The sequence below is a fragment of the Callorhinus ursinus genome, unplaced genomic scaffold (genome assembly GCF_003265705.2).
Source record: "Callorhinus ursinus isolate GAN/ISIS: 27379988/994484 unplaced genomic scaffold, GSC_fseal_2.0 scaffold13, whole genome shotgun sequence".
NCBI classification, from domain to species: Eukaryota; Metazoa; Chordata; class Mammalia; order Carnivora; family Otariidae; genus Callorhinus; species Callorhinus ursinus.
In genome coordinates, this window is record NW_027397075.1 from 37,820,761 (window position 1) to 37,843,137 (window position 22,377).

General features: G+C 37.8%; 1 protein-coding gene and 1 pseudogene across 3 annotated transcripts in view; one reads left to right on the forward strand and one right to left on the reverse strand.

Moving 5' to 3' along the window:
• The window catches only part of LOC141374014 (mitochondrial import inner membrane translocase subunit Tim9 pseudogene), a 781,319-nt pseudogene that overhangs the window by 298,147 nt on the left and 460,795 nt on the right, over nucleotides 1-22,377 (forward strand).
• The window catches only part of PLA2G4A (phospholipase A2 group IVA), a 165,749-nt gene that overhangs the window by 119,929 nt on the left and 23,443 nt on the right, over nucleotides 1-22,377 (reverse strand). Inside the window, exon 3 of one of the 3 annotated variants that reach the window (XM_025877816.2) lies at nucleotides 16,762-16,864. The exons of the other annotated variants lie outside the window; for them this stretch is intronic. Coding sequence (XP_025733601.1) covers nucleotides 16,762-16,794 — 33 coding nt within the window. The 5' untranslated portion in view covers nucleotides 16,795-16,864. The remainder of the gene's footprint in view (nucleotides 1-16,761; nucleotides 16,865-22,377) is intronic. 3 annotated transcript variants of the gene reach the window in all.

Below are 22,377 nucleotides of genomic sequence, written 5' to 3' on the forward strand. Positions count from 1 at the left end.
ATAGATTCTACCAAACACTTAAGGAAGAAATTACACCAATACCCTCCAATCTCTTGGGTTGCGAGTTCAAGTCCCACACCCGGTGTAGAGATTACTTAAAATAAAATACTAAAAGAAAAAAAAAAAGGCTCAACATCATCAAAAAAAACACATACAGAGAGATGATAATGTTATAAGGATTCATTGAGTATGAACCATATGTTACATATTCTTCTAGATGCGAATCCTCATTTAATTTTTGCAACAACCCTATCAAATAGGTATTATTTATATTTATATATGACTAAAGTGAGAGTCTGAGAGGTTAAATAATTTCCCAGTATCTCATAGATAGTAAAAGTTAAATTTGGATTAGAACCTATTCTTGCTGCCCCCAATGTCTTCACTCTCTGTATATTCCTTGACTTACACAGAGAATAATACCAAATACCAATACCTTAATAGTGAAAAAGGCTGTTTCCACTTATTAAAGTGGTACAGTTATTATCTAGTCCTATTATATCTGTTGTTGATCTGAAGTTCCTCTATTAACTAAGTTATTTCCTCTATCATTCAGCTCTGTTTTAATCTGCTTTTATTTCCATTAGGCTCAACTCTTTCTTGACTATAATGAATGAAATACTTGCATACTCTTCACAGGAAATAAGGGGCAAATCAACCATTTTCTTGGTTTTTATAAGTTAGTTTTGGAAATATCATAAATCTTCAGATGACCTGTAAGTTATTTTCAGAACTGGAGTGTCAAAATCATGCCCATGTCTTTCTTAGAGCTGTGAAGATTGTAGTATCTATAAAGTAAGTACAAATTCTTGGAGAAAAATGCTTTGTGTCAATCAATAACTATCCAAATATCTTTTGATAATTCTTTTCTTTGTTTCCTGGGGCAGTATCACATGTAAGTTCAAATTAGTATGGACTAGGCTAGCTTCCGACTTGGATAGGAGACTTTTGGTTATGTCTCAGGGGTGATTCCAGAGGAAATGATATTATTGAATCCACAACCAGTGTTGTCCGGAAGAAAGTAATGACTCAGCACAATGCTAGTTGGTAGTTGGCAAAAAGAGATGCCATATTTCAATTGACATGTCAAATATAAGCTCAATACACTGACTCAGCCACAAGATTAAGCTCTGCCTTCAGGTCTTGGATTACCTGACTTTGAGTGTCTTTTTTCATCCCTAATCTTTTCCATAGTGAAAATCACAACCCTTTTTCTTTTCGCAATTCCAATTCCCCAGTTATTAGGAAAATAGTTACTAGGTGGCTCAGTCCTTTAAGTTCATTCTGGAGAATTACATTATCATCTGTAACTAAAATGACTGGGCATTGGAAAAAAGAACTAGTCAGCTTGTACAAAATCAATTTGATGATTGTTCTAATCTGCTGAAAGTTCTGCTGTTAAAGGAAGAACCAAAAATCTGATGGAAGAGAAGGTAGAGTCTGCATGCAAGTATCTTTCTTTCTCTACTTAACTGCCATTGCCTAATTTTAACTCAAACTAAAACCAAAGACTGTTAGTGTGATAAAGACTGGAGAATCTCATTACTGAACCCAGAGATTGTGATCATCACAATCAGCAAAAGGCAATTTCAAACAGACCTCAGAAATGTTTCAAATGAATTTCTGCACTGATGTCATCTAGGAGTTAGGATAGTTTTTTAGATAAGATACATATTTTTAGTTTCACTTCCTGGTGTGGCATTTCATTCTAATACTTTGAGAGGCACAGGCATTGTGTTACTATTCTCTCACATTTTTAATGAGTGGCCAGTTTATCTATTTACAATCTATCATGCTCTCTAAACTTGCTTTAAGAATTCTGTCATGGGGGCACCTGGGTGGCTCAGTCGTTAAGCGTCTGCCTTCGGCTCAGGCCATGGTCCCAAGGTCCTGGGATCGAGGCCCACATCGGGCTCCCTGCTCAGCGGGAAGCCTGCTTCTCCCTCTCCCTTTGTCTCCCAGCTTGTGCTCTCACTCTCTCTCTCTGTCAAATAAATAAATAACATCTTTAAAAAAAAAAAAAGTATTCTCAGTCATGGACTGCCATATGCATAAATTATCCTAATGTCCCAAACACCTAATTTGTCAACAGAATTTGTTAGCTCTAGCAGAGCCAGATTTTTCTTTATTAAAAGAAAATCATAATCAGAAATCTGAGTTTCTTCTCTCTTGTGAACAAGAAGCTTTCCCCATTTACACAAAAATATATATATTAAAAACAGTAATAATATATATCATATAAATATGTATATATATTTAAAAATTAAAGTAAATATAGAGTTCATTTTCACTGAGGTTAAAAGATTTTAAGTCCTATTTTAATCGGGATTACTGAGACTGCCCTAGCAGAAAACCTGTACAAAAAAGAAACATTTGATGGTGACAGCTTGCATCTAAAATACTCACTTAATGACATACTCACCATAAATTTATAGTGACTATAACACCTTCAAGATACCTAAAATTCAAGTCACCCAAATTTTTAGCACCTAACTTTTAATTGAGATATAGACTCTGGTCCAATGTAACTGCGTACCATAGTACCACACACACAGATTTTTTTTTTTTTGAACATCAGCTTCTTTATTACTGCAATACTCCTGAAGAAATCTATACTCTCCTTGGAGTAATTATGGCTGGGTTGAGGACCATGAGGTAGAGAGGTACACCTTCATTCTCCTGGAGAGGCTCATCAGAACACGTAAGCACCATGCACACTTGAACATTTATCACCCCCCCACATTCTTAAAGATGCTTTGGGTAGCAGAAATATTTATGTAGGTTGGAATTACTGACCTAGTGGATATGCCGTGTTTGTTCAAATCTACGATGTCTTTGCAATGATGATTTTCAGATGTGTATGTTAAGTCTAGGAGATCAAACAGACTTGAAAATATAGATATATTTACCGATGCCATTTGGGGTAATTTATCTTTATTTTAAGGGCCTTCTTCAAAAGCTTCTCTTGGTCTTAGTTCATCTTTGCCATTAAGCACTAAGTGAAAGATTCGTAACTAAAAGACATGGACATAAGTCAGAAGGATATTTATAATAAATTGCCTGATATTTCAACTCAGTTTTTCTGCCTTGGCTTCCACATTTGTAAAATGAAATTATATCGCCAGTGACATGGGATTTGTCAGGGGTCCCCTGAAACCAACCCAGCCTCCAACATTAGAATTTCAAAGAGATCAATATTGAATATCAAGTTTGGGGGATAATTTTACCATCTGTGGAAATCTTTTAAGATGAAACTTTTTTTTTTTTTATCTATCTTCTGGGGATTATCTAGAGGCACTACTGATCTAGAGTAAACACAATGGGGGAACTCCACTTGTAATAATGGTAGGTTAAACAATCATAAGACACTTCCCACATAAACACTTCCCACAGAAAATAACTAAAAACTGAATAAGGTTTTACAAAATAAGTAAAGACTTTCCAAAAAGTAACTGCAACTGACCTCGGGGTGTTCAGATTAAATATTACTCCTGGGTGTGTTGTAAGGGTCTTTCCAAATGAGATTATCATTTAATCAGGGACTCGGGAAAGTAGGTTGCCTTCCCCAGTGTGGACTGGCATTATCCAATCTGTGGAGGGCCCGAAGAGACCAAAAGGAGGAATTTGCCTCTTTTCTTCCAGTCTTACTGCTTGAGCTGAAACCCCTCATGTCTTCTTCTCCTGACCTTGGACTGCTATTTATAGCATTAGCCCCCTGGGTTCTCAAGCTGTCAGAAGTGGACTGAATTATAGCCCTGTCTTTCCTGGCTCTCCGTTCAACAGAGGGCAGAATGTGTGACTTCACAGTCTCCATAACCACATGAGACAATTCTTCAAAATAAGTCTCCATATCTAGATCTAACTGCTATGGTCTAAGGGCTTGTGCCTCCCCCCAGTTCCTATGTTGGAATCCTAACCCCTCAAAGATTATGAGATTAGAACTTTGGGAGGTGTAAGAAACCTTCATGAATGGGTTTGTGCCTTTATAGAAGAAAATCTAGACAGATTCCTTGCCTCTTCTACCTCATGAGGACAGAATGGCTACAAACCAGGGAACAGGGCCCTCACCATATGCAACCATGCTGGTGCCTTGATCTTGGATTTCCCAGCCTCCAGAACTCTGAGCAACAAATTTCTGTTGCTTATAAGCTAAATTAAGACTCTATCTTACCTACCTCTCTATCACCCCTGGAGAACATGGACTAATAGAGTAACAAAGAACTAACAAGATAGAAAGGCCTTAACTACCAGGAAAGAGATCAAAAATCAAAAAGAGCACCAAAAACCAGAGTGGTAAGCATTGTTTTTGCTGATCCAGAGAGGAGAAGGCTGAGACTAAGCAGCCTTGAGAGAGTGTGAGCCTTCTAAGGATTAGTACCCTCATAAACCATCCCCATTTTAAGTTGAAAATTCCATAGACTGCACCCTAAGGAATGACTGGTATCAGGGAAAGTTGAGAAGCTGATCACTAACCATCCTCTTTTTCACTTTTCTAGAACAACAACAACAAATGTGCTATTTGCCATAAAACTCATTGTTAGTTTTGCACGGCATTAGGCTTTGCAACAGGAGGTTTTTGCCACCTTTAATATTTTTGATTTCTCAATAGCAGTGTTTCACCCTCTGATGTCCCTTGGCTGGAAATACCTTTCTTTACTGTGTCTAGAGAATACTTTTATACACATAGTAATTTATTATTTATAAAAGCCTTGTGAAGCAGACACAGCAGGTACTATTCATGCCCTGTTTTTCCACACGAAGCAGCTAAAACTCAGTTTCAGTGCTCAGGAGCACGTAACTTAAGACAGGAAATACCGCTAGAATACTAGCTCTTTGATTCCTTACCCTGTGTTGCCCCCCTCCCCCGCCATGTTACCATAATAATCTAGAATAATATCTTTCTACTTTCCCGTTAAAATTTCCAGTCACCCACAATGATGTTTTTCAAAGGTCCCTGTATTTTAGCAGGCACTCATGCTAGCACACCCATGTGGTTGACTATGTCTAATGTGAAGACAATCTTGGGTTCTGTGGATGTGGGACAGTGGCCCTCCACTGCTAATAGGGTGGTGGGAAGAGGTGTGGATTCTTTTTCACTCCAGGGAAGTGACTCATTTTCAGAGTAAAAAGATGGAAATTTTTATAAATAATTTATACTTTACCTATCCTTGTAAGATTGGTCCAAAAGAATTTCAATAAAGCCTGGAGACACAAACATTCTTCAGGTTAGAAAATACCTCACAAGGACTCTAAACATATGGACACTGAATTCTGCCATATGTTTATCGCTCCAGTTTCTACCAGGTTCTTAAAAGCCAGCACTGTGGGAAGCAGGAGAACTTGCTGGCTGTGAATTGCTGCATCAGCCCAAGGGATTCCCCAACATGTCACAGCATCACAGGTGTGGGGAATATAAGGCCAATCTTCTGTGCCTTGAGGCAGCCAAAACGGTGTTGGCCTGTCTGGTACCACTCATTACAAGTTAGCTAACTTAGTTTTCCCCATCTTTCCTTTTTACTAAAATTATTCTGTGTTGAGTATGCTCATTATGTATTTTTGAAAAGTATCTTTCTGTGAAAACTAGAGCAGGGAATTTTGCCACTAAAACATTTTACATAGACATACACACGCAGTGTTTTTCATACATACACAGAAAGAACAAGAAGAACAAAACTACAAAGCTCTTAAGGATTCTCATTTAAAAGCGCTATGAATTGGAATACAAATTAAATGTCCCACGGTGATGCTGGGAAAGGTAACGAAAACCGTGATACAGATACGTGGTTTGCAAGCTTCACCATATTAAGATGCCGCATAGGTAATTACTATGTCCTAAACGTTTAGCTATAGTTAAAATTTGCAAGAAAAGGTGACAGCAATGAGTTAAAATATCCAGAGAGCAGTTTGATTTTTAAATATGCTCTGCCATGTTAAGAGAAGAAACTAAATGGCCAGCTCACAAGGTCATCTGACAAGAGACATGTGGAGACCATACAGCGGTCAGTAAGAAGGCCTGGTCAGATTTAGGTAGGAGAGGGAGGATATTTGAAATAATTATGTTCTTTGAAATGTATCATACTCCAACCATCCTGAACTTCTTTCATTTCCTTAAATGAACTTTCTCATCTCCAGATTACCTCACATTTGCTTTTTTCCAATCCAGAAAAGTAATTTTCTCCTTCTTCACTTCCCTTGTGCGCTAAACCTTCAGGTCTAGGCTTACATGTCACTCCCTCTAGGGAATTCCTCTCGGGAATCTGAAGGCAGATGCTTAACCGACTGAGCCATCCAGGCACCCCTGATTATATGCTTTTCACAAAAACCACACTTTAAATAAAAGGAAAAATATAAATTGAAAAAAGGATGCATACACACTAATCAAAGAAACTGGAAGAAGTCAAATTGATAAAAGACAAAGTAAAATTTAGAACAAAGCTATCATTAGAAATAAAAAAAGGACTTACAATGATAAAACATCAATTAGAGAAATATATACATCCAGAAGTTATATGCACTAATAACATATCTTCAAAATTCATAAAGCAAAAGTTGAAAATGGAAACATATTGTTGTATATGGAACATTTACCAAAATAGACAATATGCCGGGCCATAATCATGTATAAACGTATTACAAACAACAAAAAATCATGCAAGAGTATGTTCTCTGAACAGAGTGGAATTAGATTAGAAATCAAAGACAAAAGACAACTGTTTGAAAATTAATATACACGTGTCTAAGTACCCCATGAGTCAAAGCTCCGTTCAGGGACTGAGTTAGAAAAAGTTAGAAAATATTTTTCATTGAGCAATTATGAAAATGTGACATTCCCAAACCTATGTGCTATACCTAAAGTAGATGGTCTACAATTAATAAAGCTCTAAAGATAAATATTTAAAAATTTAAAAGGAAGAAGTAAAATTGGCATTATTCACAGATAACAGGAATGTGTAAGTTCAAAATCCAAAAGAACCTACAAACTATTAAAATTAATAAAGAAATTCAGTAAGTTTATTAGATCTACAAAAATCAATTTTATCTTGATATAAATGCAAAAACTAATTGGAAAATAAAATTTACAAATAATGATGCTTAAACATCAACTATCAAGAAATACATCCAAAAAAAGATATATAGTAATCCCTCTTTAGCCACAGGGGATACATTCTAAGCAACCTCCCAGGCACCCCACCATGGATGCCTGAAACTGTGGATAGTACAAACACTCTATATACTGTTTTTTCCTGTATGTACACACCTAGGAAAAAGTTTAATTTATAGATTAGACACAGTAAGAGATTGACAACAATAACTAATAATAAAATAGAACTATAATATCATACTGTAATAAAAGTTATGTGAATGTGCTCTCTCTCTCAAAGAATCTTGTATACTCCCCTTGTGATGATATGAGACGATAAAATGCCTAGGTGATGAGATAAAGTGAGTGAATAACACAGACTTTGTGACTTAGTGTTAGGTTACTATTGACCTTCTGATGATACGTCAGAAGGAGGATCATCTGCTTCTGTATAAAGTCAGACTGCAGGTAAGGAGGGGAATACTATAAAAGATATCTTACTGAAATCTACAATACACTCTTGAGAGAATTAAAGATAATCTAAATAACATTAGTTTTGGATTAGATTCATATGTTATTAATGGGTGGGGAGATTCAATATCTTTATCATATCATCTCTCCTTTAATTGGTCTATAAAATCATTACAGGGCCAATAAAAATCCCAGCAGTTTTGTGTGTGTGTGTGTGTGTGTGTGTGTGTGTGCAAACTGACAAACTGATTGCAAAATTTATATGGAAATGGAGGGGGCGGAGCAAGATGGTGGAGGAGTAGGAGACCTGGATTTCGTCTGGTCTCAGGAATTCAGCTGAATAGGGATCAAACCATTCTGAACACCTATGAACTCAACAGGAGATCGAAGACAAGAATAGCAACAACTCTCTGAAGAGAAAAGCGACCACTTACTGGAAGGTAGGACGTGTGGAGAAGTGAATCCGAGGCAATATTCGGGAGGATAGACGGTGGGGGAGGGGGGCCTCCATCGGCCGCTTCTGGCAAGTGATAGAGCAGCGGAGCACAAAATCGGAACTTTTAGAAGTCGGCTCCGCTGAGGGATGTCGCTCCAGTGGCTAAGCGGGGGGTGGAACCCTCGTGGGACAGTGTGGTCTCAGGACCCTTGGGGTCACAGAAAGACCGGGGGGTGCCTGAGTGCAGCAGAGATCCCAGGTATCGGAGCGGGGAAGCCGGCTGCAGAGACGGAGCTGAGGCATGGGCTCTCAGCTCAGGGTTGCCATAAACTGTGATTAGCAGCCCAGTCGGGCCACTGCTCCTCCAGCAGGGACCCAACAAGCTGCAGATCCAGGGAGACTCCCCTTCTTACCCCGGGAGGAGCGGTGCAGGAGCCCACCGCAGGGATCTGCTGGGTTTGGAGACTCCACACGGGGTCAGGTGCCAGAGATAGAAATGCTCGGTCACAGGTCGGGGGAGCACGGAGTGCGGCCTGAGACCGGGGAGACAGGAGTGACTGACTGCTTTTCTCTGGGGGTGCACTGAGGAGCGGGGCCCCGAACTCTCGGCTCCTCCTGGCGGAGATTGGCAGGCCACCATTTTCACTCTTGTCCTCCAAAGCTGTACGGAAAGCTTGCAGGGAACAAAAGCTCCCGAGACCAGACCCGAGCAGATTACTTAGCCTGGACCGGCAAGGGCGGGGCAATTCCGCCTCCGGCAAAGACTTTTGGGAACCATGGCAACAGGCCCCTCCCCCAGAAAATCAGCACGAACAGCCAGCCAAGGCCAAGTTTACCCATCAAGGAGAACGGGAGAACTCCAGCGCTAGGGGAATACTGAACATAGAATTCATGGCTTTTTTTACCATGATTCATTAGTTTTTCAAAGTTAATTTTTTTAACTGGTTTTTTTTTTCTGGAATTTTTCTTTTTCCCTTTTTCAACCAACATCTTATCAATCCCTTTTTGAAAAAAAAAAAAAACATTTTTATTTTTCATTTTTAGAGTGATATTCTATCCCTTCATAGTAGATACCCTTATTTTAGGCATATATATATAAGTTGTTCTCTCTTTAAAATTTTGAGATACAGTTTCTTCTAACAGATCAAAATATACCCTAAATCACTGGTGTATGGATTTGTTCTAGTCTCCTACCTGATCACATTCTCTCCCTTTTTTTTTTAAATTTTCTTTCTTTTTTCAAACAACTTATCAATTCCTTTTATTAAATCTTTTATAATTTTCATCTTTACAGTCATCTTCCATCCCTTCATTGTATCAACCCTTATTTTGTACATATATAAGTCTTTCTTTCTTTAAAATTTTAGGAGGCACTTTCTTCTAACAGACCAAAATACACCCAAAATCTAGTGTGTGGCACTAATCTATGCACCAGCCTGATCATACTTTATCATATTCTGTTTTTGTTTTGTTTTGTTCTGTTTTTCTTTTCATCTTTTTCTTTTTTTTTCTCTTTCTCTTTTGTTTCTTTCCCTTTCTTTTCCCCTGGTTTAAGGTCTTTTCTGATTTGTTTAGAGTATATTTGCTGGGGACGTTGTTAACCTGTTAGCTCATTTTGTTCTCTCATTCATCTATTCTCCTCTGGACAAAATGACAAGACAAAAAAAATCACCTCAACAAAAAGAACAAGAGGTAGTACCGTCTGCCAGGGACCTACTCAATAGGGACATTAGTAGGATGTCGGACCTAGAGTTGAGAATCATGATTTTAAAGATACTAGCTGGGCTTGAAAAAAGCATGGAAGTTATAGAGAAACCCTTTCTGGAGTAATAAAAGAACTAAAATCTAACCAAATCAAAATCAAAAAGGCTGTTAATGAAGTGCAATCAAAAATGGGGGCACTATCTGCTAGGATAAATGAGGCAGAAGAGAGAATCAGCGATACAGAAGACCAAATGATGGAAAATAAAGAAGCTGAGAAAAAGAGAGATAAACAACTACTGGATCACGAGGGCAGAATTCGAGAGATAAGCGATACCATAAGACAAAACATAATTAGAATAATTGGGATCCTGGAAGAAGAAGAGAGAGAGGGGCAGAAGGTATATTGGAGCAAATGATAGCAGAGAACTTCCCTAATGTGGGGAAGGAAATAGGCATCAAAACCCAGGAGGCACAGAGAACCCCTCTCAAAATCAGTAAGAATATGTCAACACCCCGACATCTAATAGTAAAACTTACGAGTCTCAGAGACAAAGAGAAAATCCTGAAAGCAGCTCGGGAGAAGAGATATGTAACCTATAATGGCAGAAACATTAGATTGGAAACAGACCTATCCACAGAGACCTGGCAGGCCAGAAAGGACTGGCATGACATCTTCAGAGCACTAAACAAGAAAACTATGCAGCCAAGAATACTATATCCAGCTAGGCTGTCATTGAAAATTGAAGGAGAGATAAAAAGTTTCCAGGACAAACAAAAACTAAAGGAATTTGCAAACACGAAACCAGCCCTCCAAGAAATATTGAAAGGGGTCCTCTAAGCAAAGAGAGAGCCTAAAAGCAGCATAGATCACAAAGGAACACAGAAATATACAGTATCAGTCACCTTACAGGCAATACAATGGCACTGAATTCATACATTTCAATAGTTACCCTGAATGTAAATGGGCTCAATGCCCTAGTCAAAAGACACAGGCTATCAGATTGGATTAAAAAACAAGACCCATTGATATGCTGTCTACAAGAGACTCATTTAGACCCAAAGACACCCCCAGATTGAAAGTGAGGGGGTGGAAAACCATTTACCATGCTAATGGACACCAGGAGAAAGCTGGGGTGGCAATCCTTATATCAGACAAATTAGATTTAAACCAAAGACTGTAATAAGAGATGAAGAAGGACACTATATCCTACTTAAAGGGTCTATCCAACAAGAAGATCTAACAGTTGTAAATATTTATGCCGCTAACATGAGAGCAGCCAATTGTATAAGCCAATTAATAACAAAAGCAAAGAAACACACTGACAACAATACAATAATAGTGGGGAACTTTAACACCCCCCTGACTGAAATGGACAGATCATCTAAGCAAAAGATCGACAAGGAAATAACGACTTTAAACGACACACTGGACCAAATGGACTTCACAGACATATTCAGAACATTCCATCCCAAAGCAACGGAATACACATTCTTCTCTAGTGCCCATAGAACATTCTCCAGAAAGATCACATCCTAGGTCACAAATCAGGTCTCAACCGGTACCAAAAGACTGGGATTATTCCCTGCATATTTTCCGACCACAGTGCTTTGAAACTAGAACTCAATCACAAGAGGAAAGTCGGAAAGAACTCAAATACATGGAGGCTAAAGAGCATCCTACTAAAGAATGAATGGGTCAACCAGGAAATTAAAGAAGAATTTAAAAAATTCATGGAAACCAATGAAAATGAAAATACAGCTGTTCAAAATCTTTGGGATGTAGCAAAGGCAGTCCTGAGAGGAAAGTATATAGCAATACAAGCCTTTCTCAAGAAACAAGAAAGGTCTCAAATACAGAACCTAACCCTACACCTAAAGGAGCTAGAGAAAAAACAGTAAATCAAGCCTAAACCCAGCAAGAGAAGAGAAATAATAAAGATCAGAGCAGAAATCAATGAAATAGAAACCAAAAGAACAGTAGAACAGATCAACAACACTAGGTTCTTTGAAAGAATTAACAAGATCAATAAACCCCTGGCCAGACTTATCAAAAAGAAAAGGAAATGACCCAAATCAACAAAATCATGAATGAAAGAGGAGAGATCACAACCAACACCAAAGAAATACAAACAATTATAAGAACATATTGTGAGCAACTCTATGCCAGCAAATTAGATAACCTGTAAGAAATGGATGCATTCTAGAGATGTATCAACTACCAAAATGGAACCAGGAAGAAATAGAAAACCTAAACAGACCTATAACCACTAAGGAAATTGAAGCAATCATCCAAAATCTCCGAACAAACCAAAGCCCAGAGCCAGATGGCTTCCCAGGGGAATTCTACCAAACATTTAAAGAAGAATTAATACCTATGCTCCTGAAACTGTTCCAAAAAATACAAATGGAAAGAAAACTTCCAAACTCATTTTATGAGGCCACCATTACCTTGATCCCAAAACCAGAAGAGGACCCCACCAAAAAGAATTACAGACCAATATCCTTGATGAACATGGATGCAAACATTCTCACCAAAATACTAGCCAATAGGATCCAACAGTACATTAAAAGGATTCTTCACCATGAGCAAGTGGAATTGATCCCTGGGCTGCAAGGTTGGTTCAAAATCCACAAATCAATCAATGTGATACAATATATTAACAAAGGAAAGAACAAGAATCGTATGATCCTCTCAATAGATGCAGAGAAAGCATTTGACAAAGCACAGCATCCTTTCTTGATGAACACTCTTCAGAGTATAGCGATAGAGGGTACACACCTAAATATCATAAAAGCCATCCAAAAAAAACCTACAGCGAATATCATTCTCAATGGGGAAAAGCTGAGAGCTTTCCCCCTAAGGTCAGAAACGCGGCAGGGATGTCCACTATCACCACTGCTATTCAACATAGAATTAGAAGTCCTAGCCATAGCAATTGGACAACAAAAAGAAATCAAAGGCATCCAAATTGGCAAAGAGGAAGTCAAACTCTCACTCTTTGCAGATGATATGATACTTTATGTGGAAAATCCAAAAGCCTCCACCCCAAAACTGCTAGAACTCATACAGGAATTCAGTCAAGTGCCAGGATATAAAATCAATGCACAGAAATCAGTGGCATTCCTATACACCAACAACAAGACAGAAGAGAGCGAAATTAAGAAGTCGATCCCATTTACAATTGCACCCAAAGCCATAAGATACCTAGGAATAAATCTAACCAAAGAGGCAAAGGATCTGTACTCAGAAAACTATAATATACTCATGAAAGAAATTGAAGAAGACAGAAAGAAATGGAAAAACGTTCCATGCTCATGGATTGGAAGAACAAACATTGTGAAGATGTCAATGCTACCTAGAGCAATCTACACATTCAGTGCAATCCCCATCAAAATACTATCCACTGTTTTCAAAGAAATGGAACAAATAATCCTAAAATTTGTATGGAACCAGAAAAGACCCCGAATAGCCAGAGGAATGTTGAAAAAGAAAAGCAAAGCTGGCGGCATCACAATTCCGGACTTCCAGCTCTATTTACAAAGCTCTCATCATCAAGACAATATGGTACTGGCACAAAAACAGACACATAGATCAATGGAACAGAATAGAGAGCCCAGAAATGGACCCTCAACTCTATGGTCAACTCATCTTTGACAAAGCAGGAAAGAATGTCCAATGGCGTCTCTTCAACAAATGGTGTTGGGAAAATTGGACAGCCACATGCAGAAGAATGAAACTGGACCATTTCCTTACACCACACACAAAAATAGACTCCAAATGGTTGAAAGACCTAATGAGACAGGAGTCCATCAAAATCCTAAAGGAGAACACAGGCAGCAACCTCTTCGACCTCAGCCTCAGCAACTTCTTCCTAGAAACATTGCCAAAGGCAAGGGAAGCAAGGGCAAAAATGAACTATTGGGATTTCATCAAGATAAAAAGCTTTTGCACAGCAAAAGAAACAGTCCACAAAACCAAAAGACAACTGACAGAATGGGAGAAAATATTTGCAAATGACATATCAGATAAAGGGCTAGTATCCAAAATCTATAAAGAACTTATCAAACTCAACACCCAAAGAACAAATAATCCAATCAAGAAATGGGAAGAAGACAGGAACAGACATTTTTCCAAAGAAGACATCCAAATGGCCAACAGGCACATGAAAAAGTGCTCAACGTCTCTCAGCATCAGGGAAATCCAAATCAAAACCTCAATGATATACCACCTCACACCAGTCAGAATGGCTAAAATTAACAAGTCAGGAAACGACAGATGTTGGCGGGGATGTGGAGAAAGGGGAACCCTCCTACACTGTTGGTGGGCATGCAAGCTGGTGCAACCACTCTGGAAAACAGTATGGAGGTTCCTCAAACAGTTGAAAATAGAGCTACCATACAATCCAGCAATTGCACTACTGGGTATTTACCACAAAGATACAAATGTAGGGATCCGAAGGGGTACGTGCACCCCAATGTTTATAGCAGCAATGTCCACAATAGCCAAACTGTGGCAAGAGCCAAGATGTCCATCGAAAGATGAATGGATAAAGAAGAGGTGGTATATATACACAATGGATTATCATGCAGCCATCCAAAGGAATGAGATCTTGCCATTTGCAGCCACGTGGATGGAACTGGAGGGTGTTATGCTGAGTGAAATAAGTCAATCAGAGAAAGACATGTATCATATGATCTCACTGATATGAGAAATTCTTAATCTCAGGAAACCAACTGAGGGTTGCTGGAGTGGTGGGGGGTGGGAGGGATGGGTGGCTTGGTGATAGACATTGGGTAGGGTATGTGCTATGGCGTGTGCTGTGAATTGTGTAAGACTGTTGAATCACAGATGTGTACCTCTGAAACAAATAATGCAATATATGTTAAGAAAAAAGAAGAAGAAGATAGCAGGAAGGGAAGATTGAAGGGGGGGAAATCGGAGGGGAGACGAACCATGAGAGATGATGGACTCTGAAAAACAAACTGAGGGTTCTAGAGGGGAGAGGGTGGGGGGATGGGTTAGCCTGGCGATGGGTATTAAGGAGGGCACGTTCTGCGTGGAGCACTGGGTGTTATGCACAAACAATGAATCATGGAACACTACATCCAAAACTGATGATGTAATGTATGGTGATTAACATAACAATAAAAAATTTATATGGAAATGCAGAGGACTGAAAATAACCAAGACAATCTTGAAGAAGAAAAAGCTCAAGGATTTTACACTACCATATATAAGATACATTTCAAAGCTACAGAATTTAAGATGTGACGTCTGGGTGGCTCAGTTGGTTAAGCGTCTGCCTTCGGCTCAGGTCATGACCCCAGGGTCCTGGGATCGAGTCTCACATCGGGCTCCTTGCTCAGCAGGGAGTCTGTTTCTCCCTCTGCCTGCCACTCTCCCTGATTGTGCTCTTTCTCTCTCACTCTCTCTCTTGCTCAATCCCTGACAAATAAATAAATAAAATCTTAAAAAAAAAAAAGAAATTAAGATAGACATGTTATATAACTGTCAGTATATAACAAAGCCTAATAGACCAATAGAACAGCATAGAAATCAAGCCACACACATATGGCTACTAGATTTCCAGTAGAGGTGCCACGGCCATTCAGCGAGGAGATGAGTTACCAGGGGACTAGAGAGTTTGTAGTATATTCAGATGAGGGAATACTATATGGCAACGTAAAGCTGTGCAATTCTGCTGCTTTGCAACAACATGAATGAATCTCACAGATGTAATGTGGAAGGCAGATATCCATATGAAGGTCAAAAACAGGCAACACTTATCTATGGTCATAGAAGTCAAATGTTGGTTACCTTTGTGCAGTTTACTGACTGGAAAGGACATGAGCAACTCTTCTGCATTACTTTTAATGCTGTGTATTTTTATTTGGATGGTGGTTTCATGAGAGGAATACATAGGTTAATATCCATCAAGCTGAACAATTAAGATTTATGCACTTTATTTATGCTATACATCGATTAAAAGAAAAAAAAAAGAGTCCAACAGCAACAGCAGCTTGCAAAGAAAACTAAGGAACCAATTGCAAGAAAATAGGAAATGGAACCAGAGAAATCTGAAACAGAACCACAGAAAAATTGAGAAGAGGTTTTTGTTTTTTTTTCAGGTTTTATTTATTTGAGAGAGAGAGAAAAAGCACGAGGGGGTTGGGGGAGAGGGAGAAGCAGGCTCCCGGCTGAGCAAGGAGCCTGTTGTGGGACTCGATCCCAGGACCCCGAGATCATGATCTGAGCCAAAGGCAGCTGCTTAACCAACTGAGCCACCCAGGCGCCCCATCAAGAAGAGTTTTAAGAAGAGAATGACCAGTGGGGTTGGGGGAGGTCAGGGTGGGATGTTGGGGGAGGATGGGGGTGCTGAAGAGTCCACTGAATTCAGCACCAAAAGAGGTCCTTGATGAGGCTTCTTTGTGAAGTAGGAAAGCTGAGTGTAGTTTTTAATGATTCAAGTTGTGAATAGAGGGGAAGAAGGCATTAGAAAACACTTGTAATATGTTAATCCTTGCTCTCCAGGCAGGGAAAGAGAGAGGATCGTATCCAGATTATTCCTTAATGTCCATAAAAACTATTTCTAGTCCATATAAGCCAAACTGGATCATTGAATTCAGCAAAGAAATCCTGTTTTTCTTCTATCAGAAAACTGAGTTTGGAAAAATACATACTAAAATTTGAAATTACTCTTTATTATAAACTAACCACCTACAGAAGAATTGGTTTAAGAACAGCAAAGGGAAATTTTACAGAATGCTTTACCCTGGCAACGCATACCCAAATATAGCCTTCAATTCAAGAATTCCTTTATCTTCTCTCAATGCATGTGAAAGGTAGAACTTACACAGACTGGTAATTGCTAAGTGGTAACTACATCTTCTATTGTTCCGTGAATGTTCTGTACTGTTGCACCTGGCTTGGTATTTTTTTTCCCTCCAAGTACCTCTGTTCTGGATTTGTCTTAGAGTTGTACTTTATTGGCCAATGCCAGCAAGACTCCTGCAGAGAAGTGTATCAGCCTCCCTCCCAGAAAGGATATATAAACAGTAAATGACTTACTATAATGTGCTGATACGGATCTATAAATGACATTTTGGTTTCAATTACAGGAAATCTCTTCACACTTCAAAGGTCTTCTCTGGCACTCTAGCTTCTTTAAAACCTACAAAATAAACAATCACTATTGTTAAGCTTCCTCTTGGATGCAGTTCCAAGATTTAAATCATGATGAATACGAACCTGAGGAAGTCAAAGTCCACCCAAGGGGACCAGATAGACTGAGTTTCCAGTTGTTTATAAGACCAAGTGTACACGTATAACTTAGGGAAAGGGTAAACTTATTTTGATAGTACTGTTTAATTTTCACATTTATTTGTTCAAATTTATTCTGTCAGTAATTATTGGGAAACTCCAGATTTTTTTTTTTTTTTTTGCATTTGCCAAGTATCTTATGGGAAGGTCACTGAACTTACAAAAAATTTAAATTATGTTTGTACTGTTTATAATTAAAAAGCACACACCATTGTTTGTTTTCTCAGTTGGGCTAGTGTTACACAAATTCATGATAAGAAAGGAACATTTTTGGGCGCCTGAGTGGCTCAGTCGGTTAAGCGAATCCCTTCGGCTCAGGTCATGATCCCGGAGTCCTGGGATCGAGTCCCACATCAGGCTCCCAGCTCAGTGGGGAGCCTGCTTCTCCCTCTGAATCTCTCCCCTCTCATGCTGTTTCTCTCTCACTCGCTCTCAAATAAATAAAATCTTTAATAATAAATAAATAAAACAGAAAATGTTTTAAAAAAAAAAAGAAAGGAACATTTTTTACCTTAGCTATTTGTTAAGAACTTTAAAGGTACATTCATGTTGAATTTCAACTTCAGTGTGGATATTAAAAAAGTTTATTCATTCTAAAATACCAGTTTAATTTGGAAGCAGTTAAATAAAGATGAATGAAAAATATGAAAAAATACTTTCTATACTTTGCTTTCTTCTACAATCACTCCATGTTATTTAAAATTAAATAAACTATTCAATGAACACCTGTTCCTCGATCACACATTTTTTTTTCCCTTGAGACTATAAAACAACATATATTTATAGGTTAGTATTCTATATGTCACATCTAATTTGGAACATTTCAAATACCTTTATTATTTATGATTAATATGTAGTCTAAAATATGTTATTTCAGAATAAATAAAATTTAAAAATTAAAGTGTTCTTTTTTCTTTTTAACCATCACATTTTAAAAATTATAAAAAATAATTCATGCTCAATTTTACAAATATGAACTATCGAAGCAAATAAAGAATAAAATGTAATCACGATGCTATTTTGATGTATATCCTTCCAGACTATCCAATGCATATTCATATATTTAGAGTAAAAAGGAAAAGAAAGGACTTGAATTTTTTTACACAAATGGGATCTCATGAAGTACCCCTGAATTTTTAAACTCACTTCATCATTTTTTAGCAAAAAGAATAGTATTTATTTATGTGTTCATTTATTCATTCATTCATTTATTTTTAAAGACTTTATTTTTTTAGAGGAGTTTTAAGTTCATAGCAAAATTGAGAAGGTACAGAGATTTCCCCATGCACTCTCTGCCCCCACACATGCGTAATAACATCATCATCACCCAGAGACCATAGTTTACCTTAGGGCTCACTCTTCATGTTCTACATTCTGTGGGTTTTGACAAATATATAATGACATTTACCCATTATTGTGGTATCATAAGAGTATTTTCACGCCTTAAAAATCCTCTTTGTTTTGCCTATTCATCCCTCCCTATCTTGCAAGCCCTGGCAACCACTTATAGTTTTACCTTTTCCAGAATGTCACATAGTTGGAAATCATACAGTGTGTAGCATTTTCAGATTGGCTTATTTTACTCAGTAAGATGCATTTAATAAATTTTCTCCATGTCTTTATAACTCATTTCTTTTTAGAACTACATAATACATGGTCTGGATATACCACAGTTTATTTATCCATTCACCTACTGAAGGACATCGTGGATGCTTCCAAATTTTAGCAATTATGAATGAAGCTGTTATAAACATCTAGGTACAACTTTTTGTGTGGATATAAAACTTCATTTCCTTTGGGTAAATATCAAGGGGCATGATTGCTGGATCATATAGTAAGAATATGTTCAGTTTTATAAGAAACCACCAAACGGGCGCCTGGGTGGCTCAGTAAGTTAAGCGTCTGCCTTCTGCTTAGGTCATGATCCCAGGGTCTTGGGATTGAGCCCCATTGGGCTCCCTGCTCGGTGGGAAGCCTACTTCTCCCTCTGCCTGCCGCTCCCCCTGCATTGTTTTCAATGTCTTTCATCAGTGTTTTACAGCTTTCAGAGTAAAGGTCTTTCAACTCTTTGGATAGGTCTATTCCTAGCTATCTTATGGTTTTTGGTGCAATTGTAAATGGGACTGATTTCTTGATTTCTCTTTCTGCTGCTTCATTATTGGTGTATAAAAATGCAACAGATTGGGCGCCTGGGTGGCTCAGTTGGTAAAGCGACTGCCTTCAGCTCAGGTCATGATCCTGGAGTCCCGGGATCGAGTCCCGCATCGGGCTCCCTGCTCGGCGGGGAGTCTGCTTCTCCCTCTGACCCTCTTCCCTCTCGTGCTCTCTCTCTCTCATTCTCTCAAATAAATAAATAAAATCTTTAAAAAAAAATAAATAAAAAAAAATAAAAATGCAACAGATTTCTACACATTGATTTTGTATCCTGTGACTTTACCAAATTCATTTATCAGTTCTATCAGTTTTTTGGTGAGTCTTTTGGGTTTTCTATATAAAGCATCATGTCATCTGCAAATAGTGAAAATTTGACTTCTTCCTTGCTGATTTGGATGCATTTCTTTTTGTAGTCTGATTGGTGTGGCTAGAACTTCCAGTACCATGTTGAATAAAAGTGGTGAGAGTGGACATCCTTGTGTTGTTCCTGACGTTAAAAAAAAAAAAAAGCTCTCACTTTTTTCCCCATTAAGGATGATGCTAGTTGCGTGTTTTTCATATCTGGCCTTTATTATGTTGAGGTATGCTCCCTCTAAATCTACTTTGTTGAGGGTTTTTATCATGAATGGATATTGTACTTTGTCAAGTACATTTTCTTTGTCTATTGAAATGATCATACAGTTCTTATCCTTTCTCTTATTGATATGATCAATCATTGATTGATTTGAGAATACTGAATCACCTTGCAACCCAGGAATGAATCCCACTTAATGTGGTAAATGATTTTTTTTAATGTATTGTTGGATTCAATTTGTTAGTGTTTTGTTGAGGATTTTTGCATCTATGCTCATCAGGGATATTAAAAAAGTGGTATCTATCTGGTTTTGGTATCAGGATAATGTTGGCCTCAAAGAATGAATTTGGAAGGTTTCCTCACTCTTCTATTTTTTGGAATAGTTTGAGAATAGGTACTAACTCTTCTTTAAAAGTTTGGTAAAATTTTTAGTAAAATTTGCCTGTGAAGCCATCTGATCCTGGACTTTTGTTCGTTGGGAGTTTTTTGATTACTGATTAAGTTTCCCTGCTTGTTATCAGTCTTTTCAAATTTTCTATTTCTTCCTGTTTCAGTTTTGGTAATTTCATGCTTCTAGGAACTTATCCATTTCCTCTAGGTTGTCCAATTTGTTGGCATATAGTTTTTCATAATATTCTCTTATAATTGTTTATATTTCTGTGGTGTTGGCTATTTCTCCTCTTTCATTTGTGATTTTATTTATTTGACTCCTTTCTCTTTTTTCCTTGGTAAGTCTGGCTACACCTTATCAATTTTATTGATTTTCTCAGAGAACCAGCTCCTGGTTTCATTGATCTGTTCTATTGCTTTTTTAGTTCCTATATCATTTATTTCTGCTCTAATCTTTATTATGTCCTTCCTTCTTTTGGTTTTAGGTTTTGTTTGTTGTTCTTTTCCTAGTTTCTTTAGGTGCAAGGTTGGGTTGTTTGAGATTTTTCTTGCTTCCTGAGGTAGGCCTGTATTGCTATAAACTTCCCTCTTACAACCACTTTTGCTGCCTCTCAAAGGTTTTGGACCATTGTGTTTTCAGTTTCATTTGTTTCCATGTACTTTTTAAATTTCTTCTTTTATTTCCTGGTTGATCCATTCATTATTTAGTAGCATGTTATTTAACCTCCATGTACTTGTGGTCTTTTCAGATTTTTTTCTTGTGGTTGTTTTCTAGTTTCATTGTATTGTGGTCAAAAAAGATACATGTAGGACTTTGATCTTATTGAATTTGTTGAGGCTGGTTTTGTGGGCTAATATGTGATCTATTCTGGAGAACATTCCATGTGCACTTGAAAATAGTGTGTATTTTGCTGTTTGGGGATGGAATGTTCTGAATATATCTGTGAAATACATCTAGGTCCAGTGTGTCATTCAAAGCCATTGTTTCCTTATTGATTTTCCATTTAGATGATCTGTCCATTGATGTAAATAGGGTGTTAAAGTCCCCTATTATTATTGTATTATTATTGATTAGTTTCTTTAGGTTTGTTATTAACTGTTTTATGTGTTTGGGTACTTCTGTGTTGGGTGCATAAATATTTACAGTTATTATATCTTCTTATTGGATTGCCCCCTTTATTATTATATAGTGTCCTTCTTTGTCTCTTGTTACAGTCTTTGTTTTAAAGTCTATTTTGTCCAAAACAAATATTGCTACTCTGGCTTTCTTTTGACATCCACTTGCATGATAGACATTTCTCCATCCCCTTACTTTCAATCTGCAGGTGTCTTTAGATCTAAAATGAATCTCTGGTAGGCAGCATATAGATAGGCTTTGTTTTTTAATCCATTCTGTCAACTTATGTCTTTGGAGTGTTCAGTCAATTTACATTCAAAGTAATTATTGATAGATATGTATTTATTGCCATTTTATTATTTGTTTTGTAGTTGTTTCTGAAGATATTCTCTGATCCTTTCTCTCTTTGATGTTTTGCTGATTTTCTTTAGTGATATATTTGGATTTCTTTCTCTTTATTCTTTGCATGTTTATTAGTGGTTTTTGATATATGGTTACCATTAGGTTTGTATATATCCTCTCTTGCATATAGCAGTCTAAATTAAGTTGATGGTCATTTAAGTTTGAACTCATTCTTTTCCCCTTCCCTCCCCACATTTTAGGTATATATTTTTTTAAGATTTTTAATTTATTCATTTTTAAGGGAGAGAGACGGAACACAAGTAGAGGGAGAGGCAGGGGCAGAGGGAGAAGCAGACTCCCTGCTGAGCTGGGAGCCTGACGTGGGGCTCAATCCCAGGACCTGGAGATCATGACCTGAGCTGAAGGCAGATGCTTAACCATCTGAGCCACCCAGGAACCCCAGTATAATATATCTTTTTTTGTGAGTTCATTGACTTTGTACAGAAATATTCATTTTTACTGCTTTTGTGTTGCAAGTTCCCTTTTTAAGATCAAGATTACATAGACCGACCACTAATAGCTATACATTTACTTTGAAGATGTACTGTTTGCTTGTAATTATTGTTGAGAAATCAGAACATGTTGATGGATTCATCATTCAACCAACAAATACCTACAATATACCTATAAAACACTTTGTACTAGGAAGCAAATGGTGAACCAGACCATTTGTGTAATATGAGACTGCAGTCCTCTAGACTTTTTACTTGATACTATCCATCGTGGA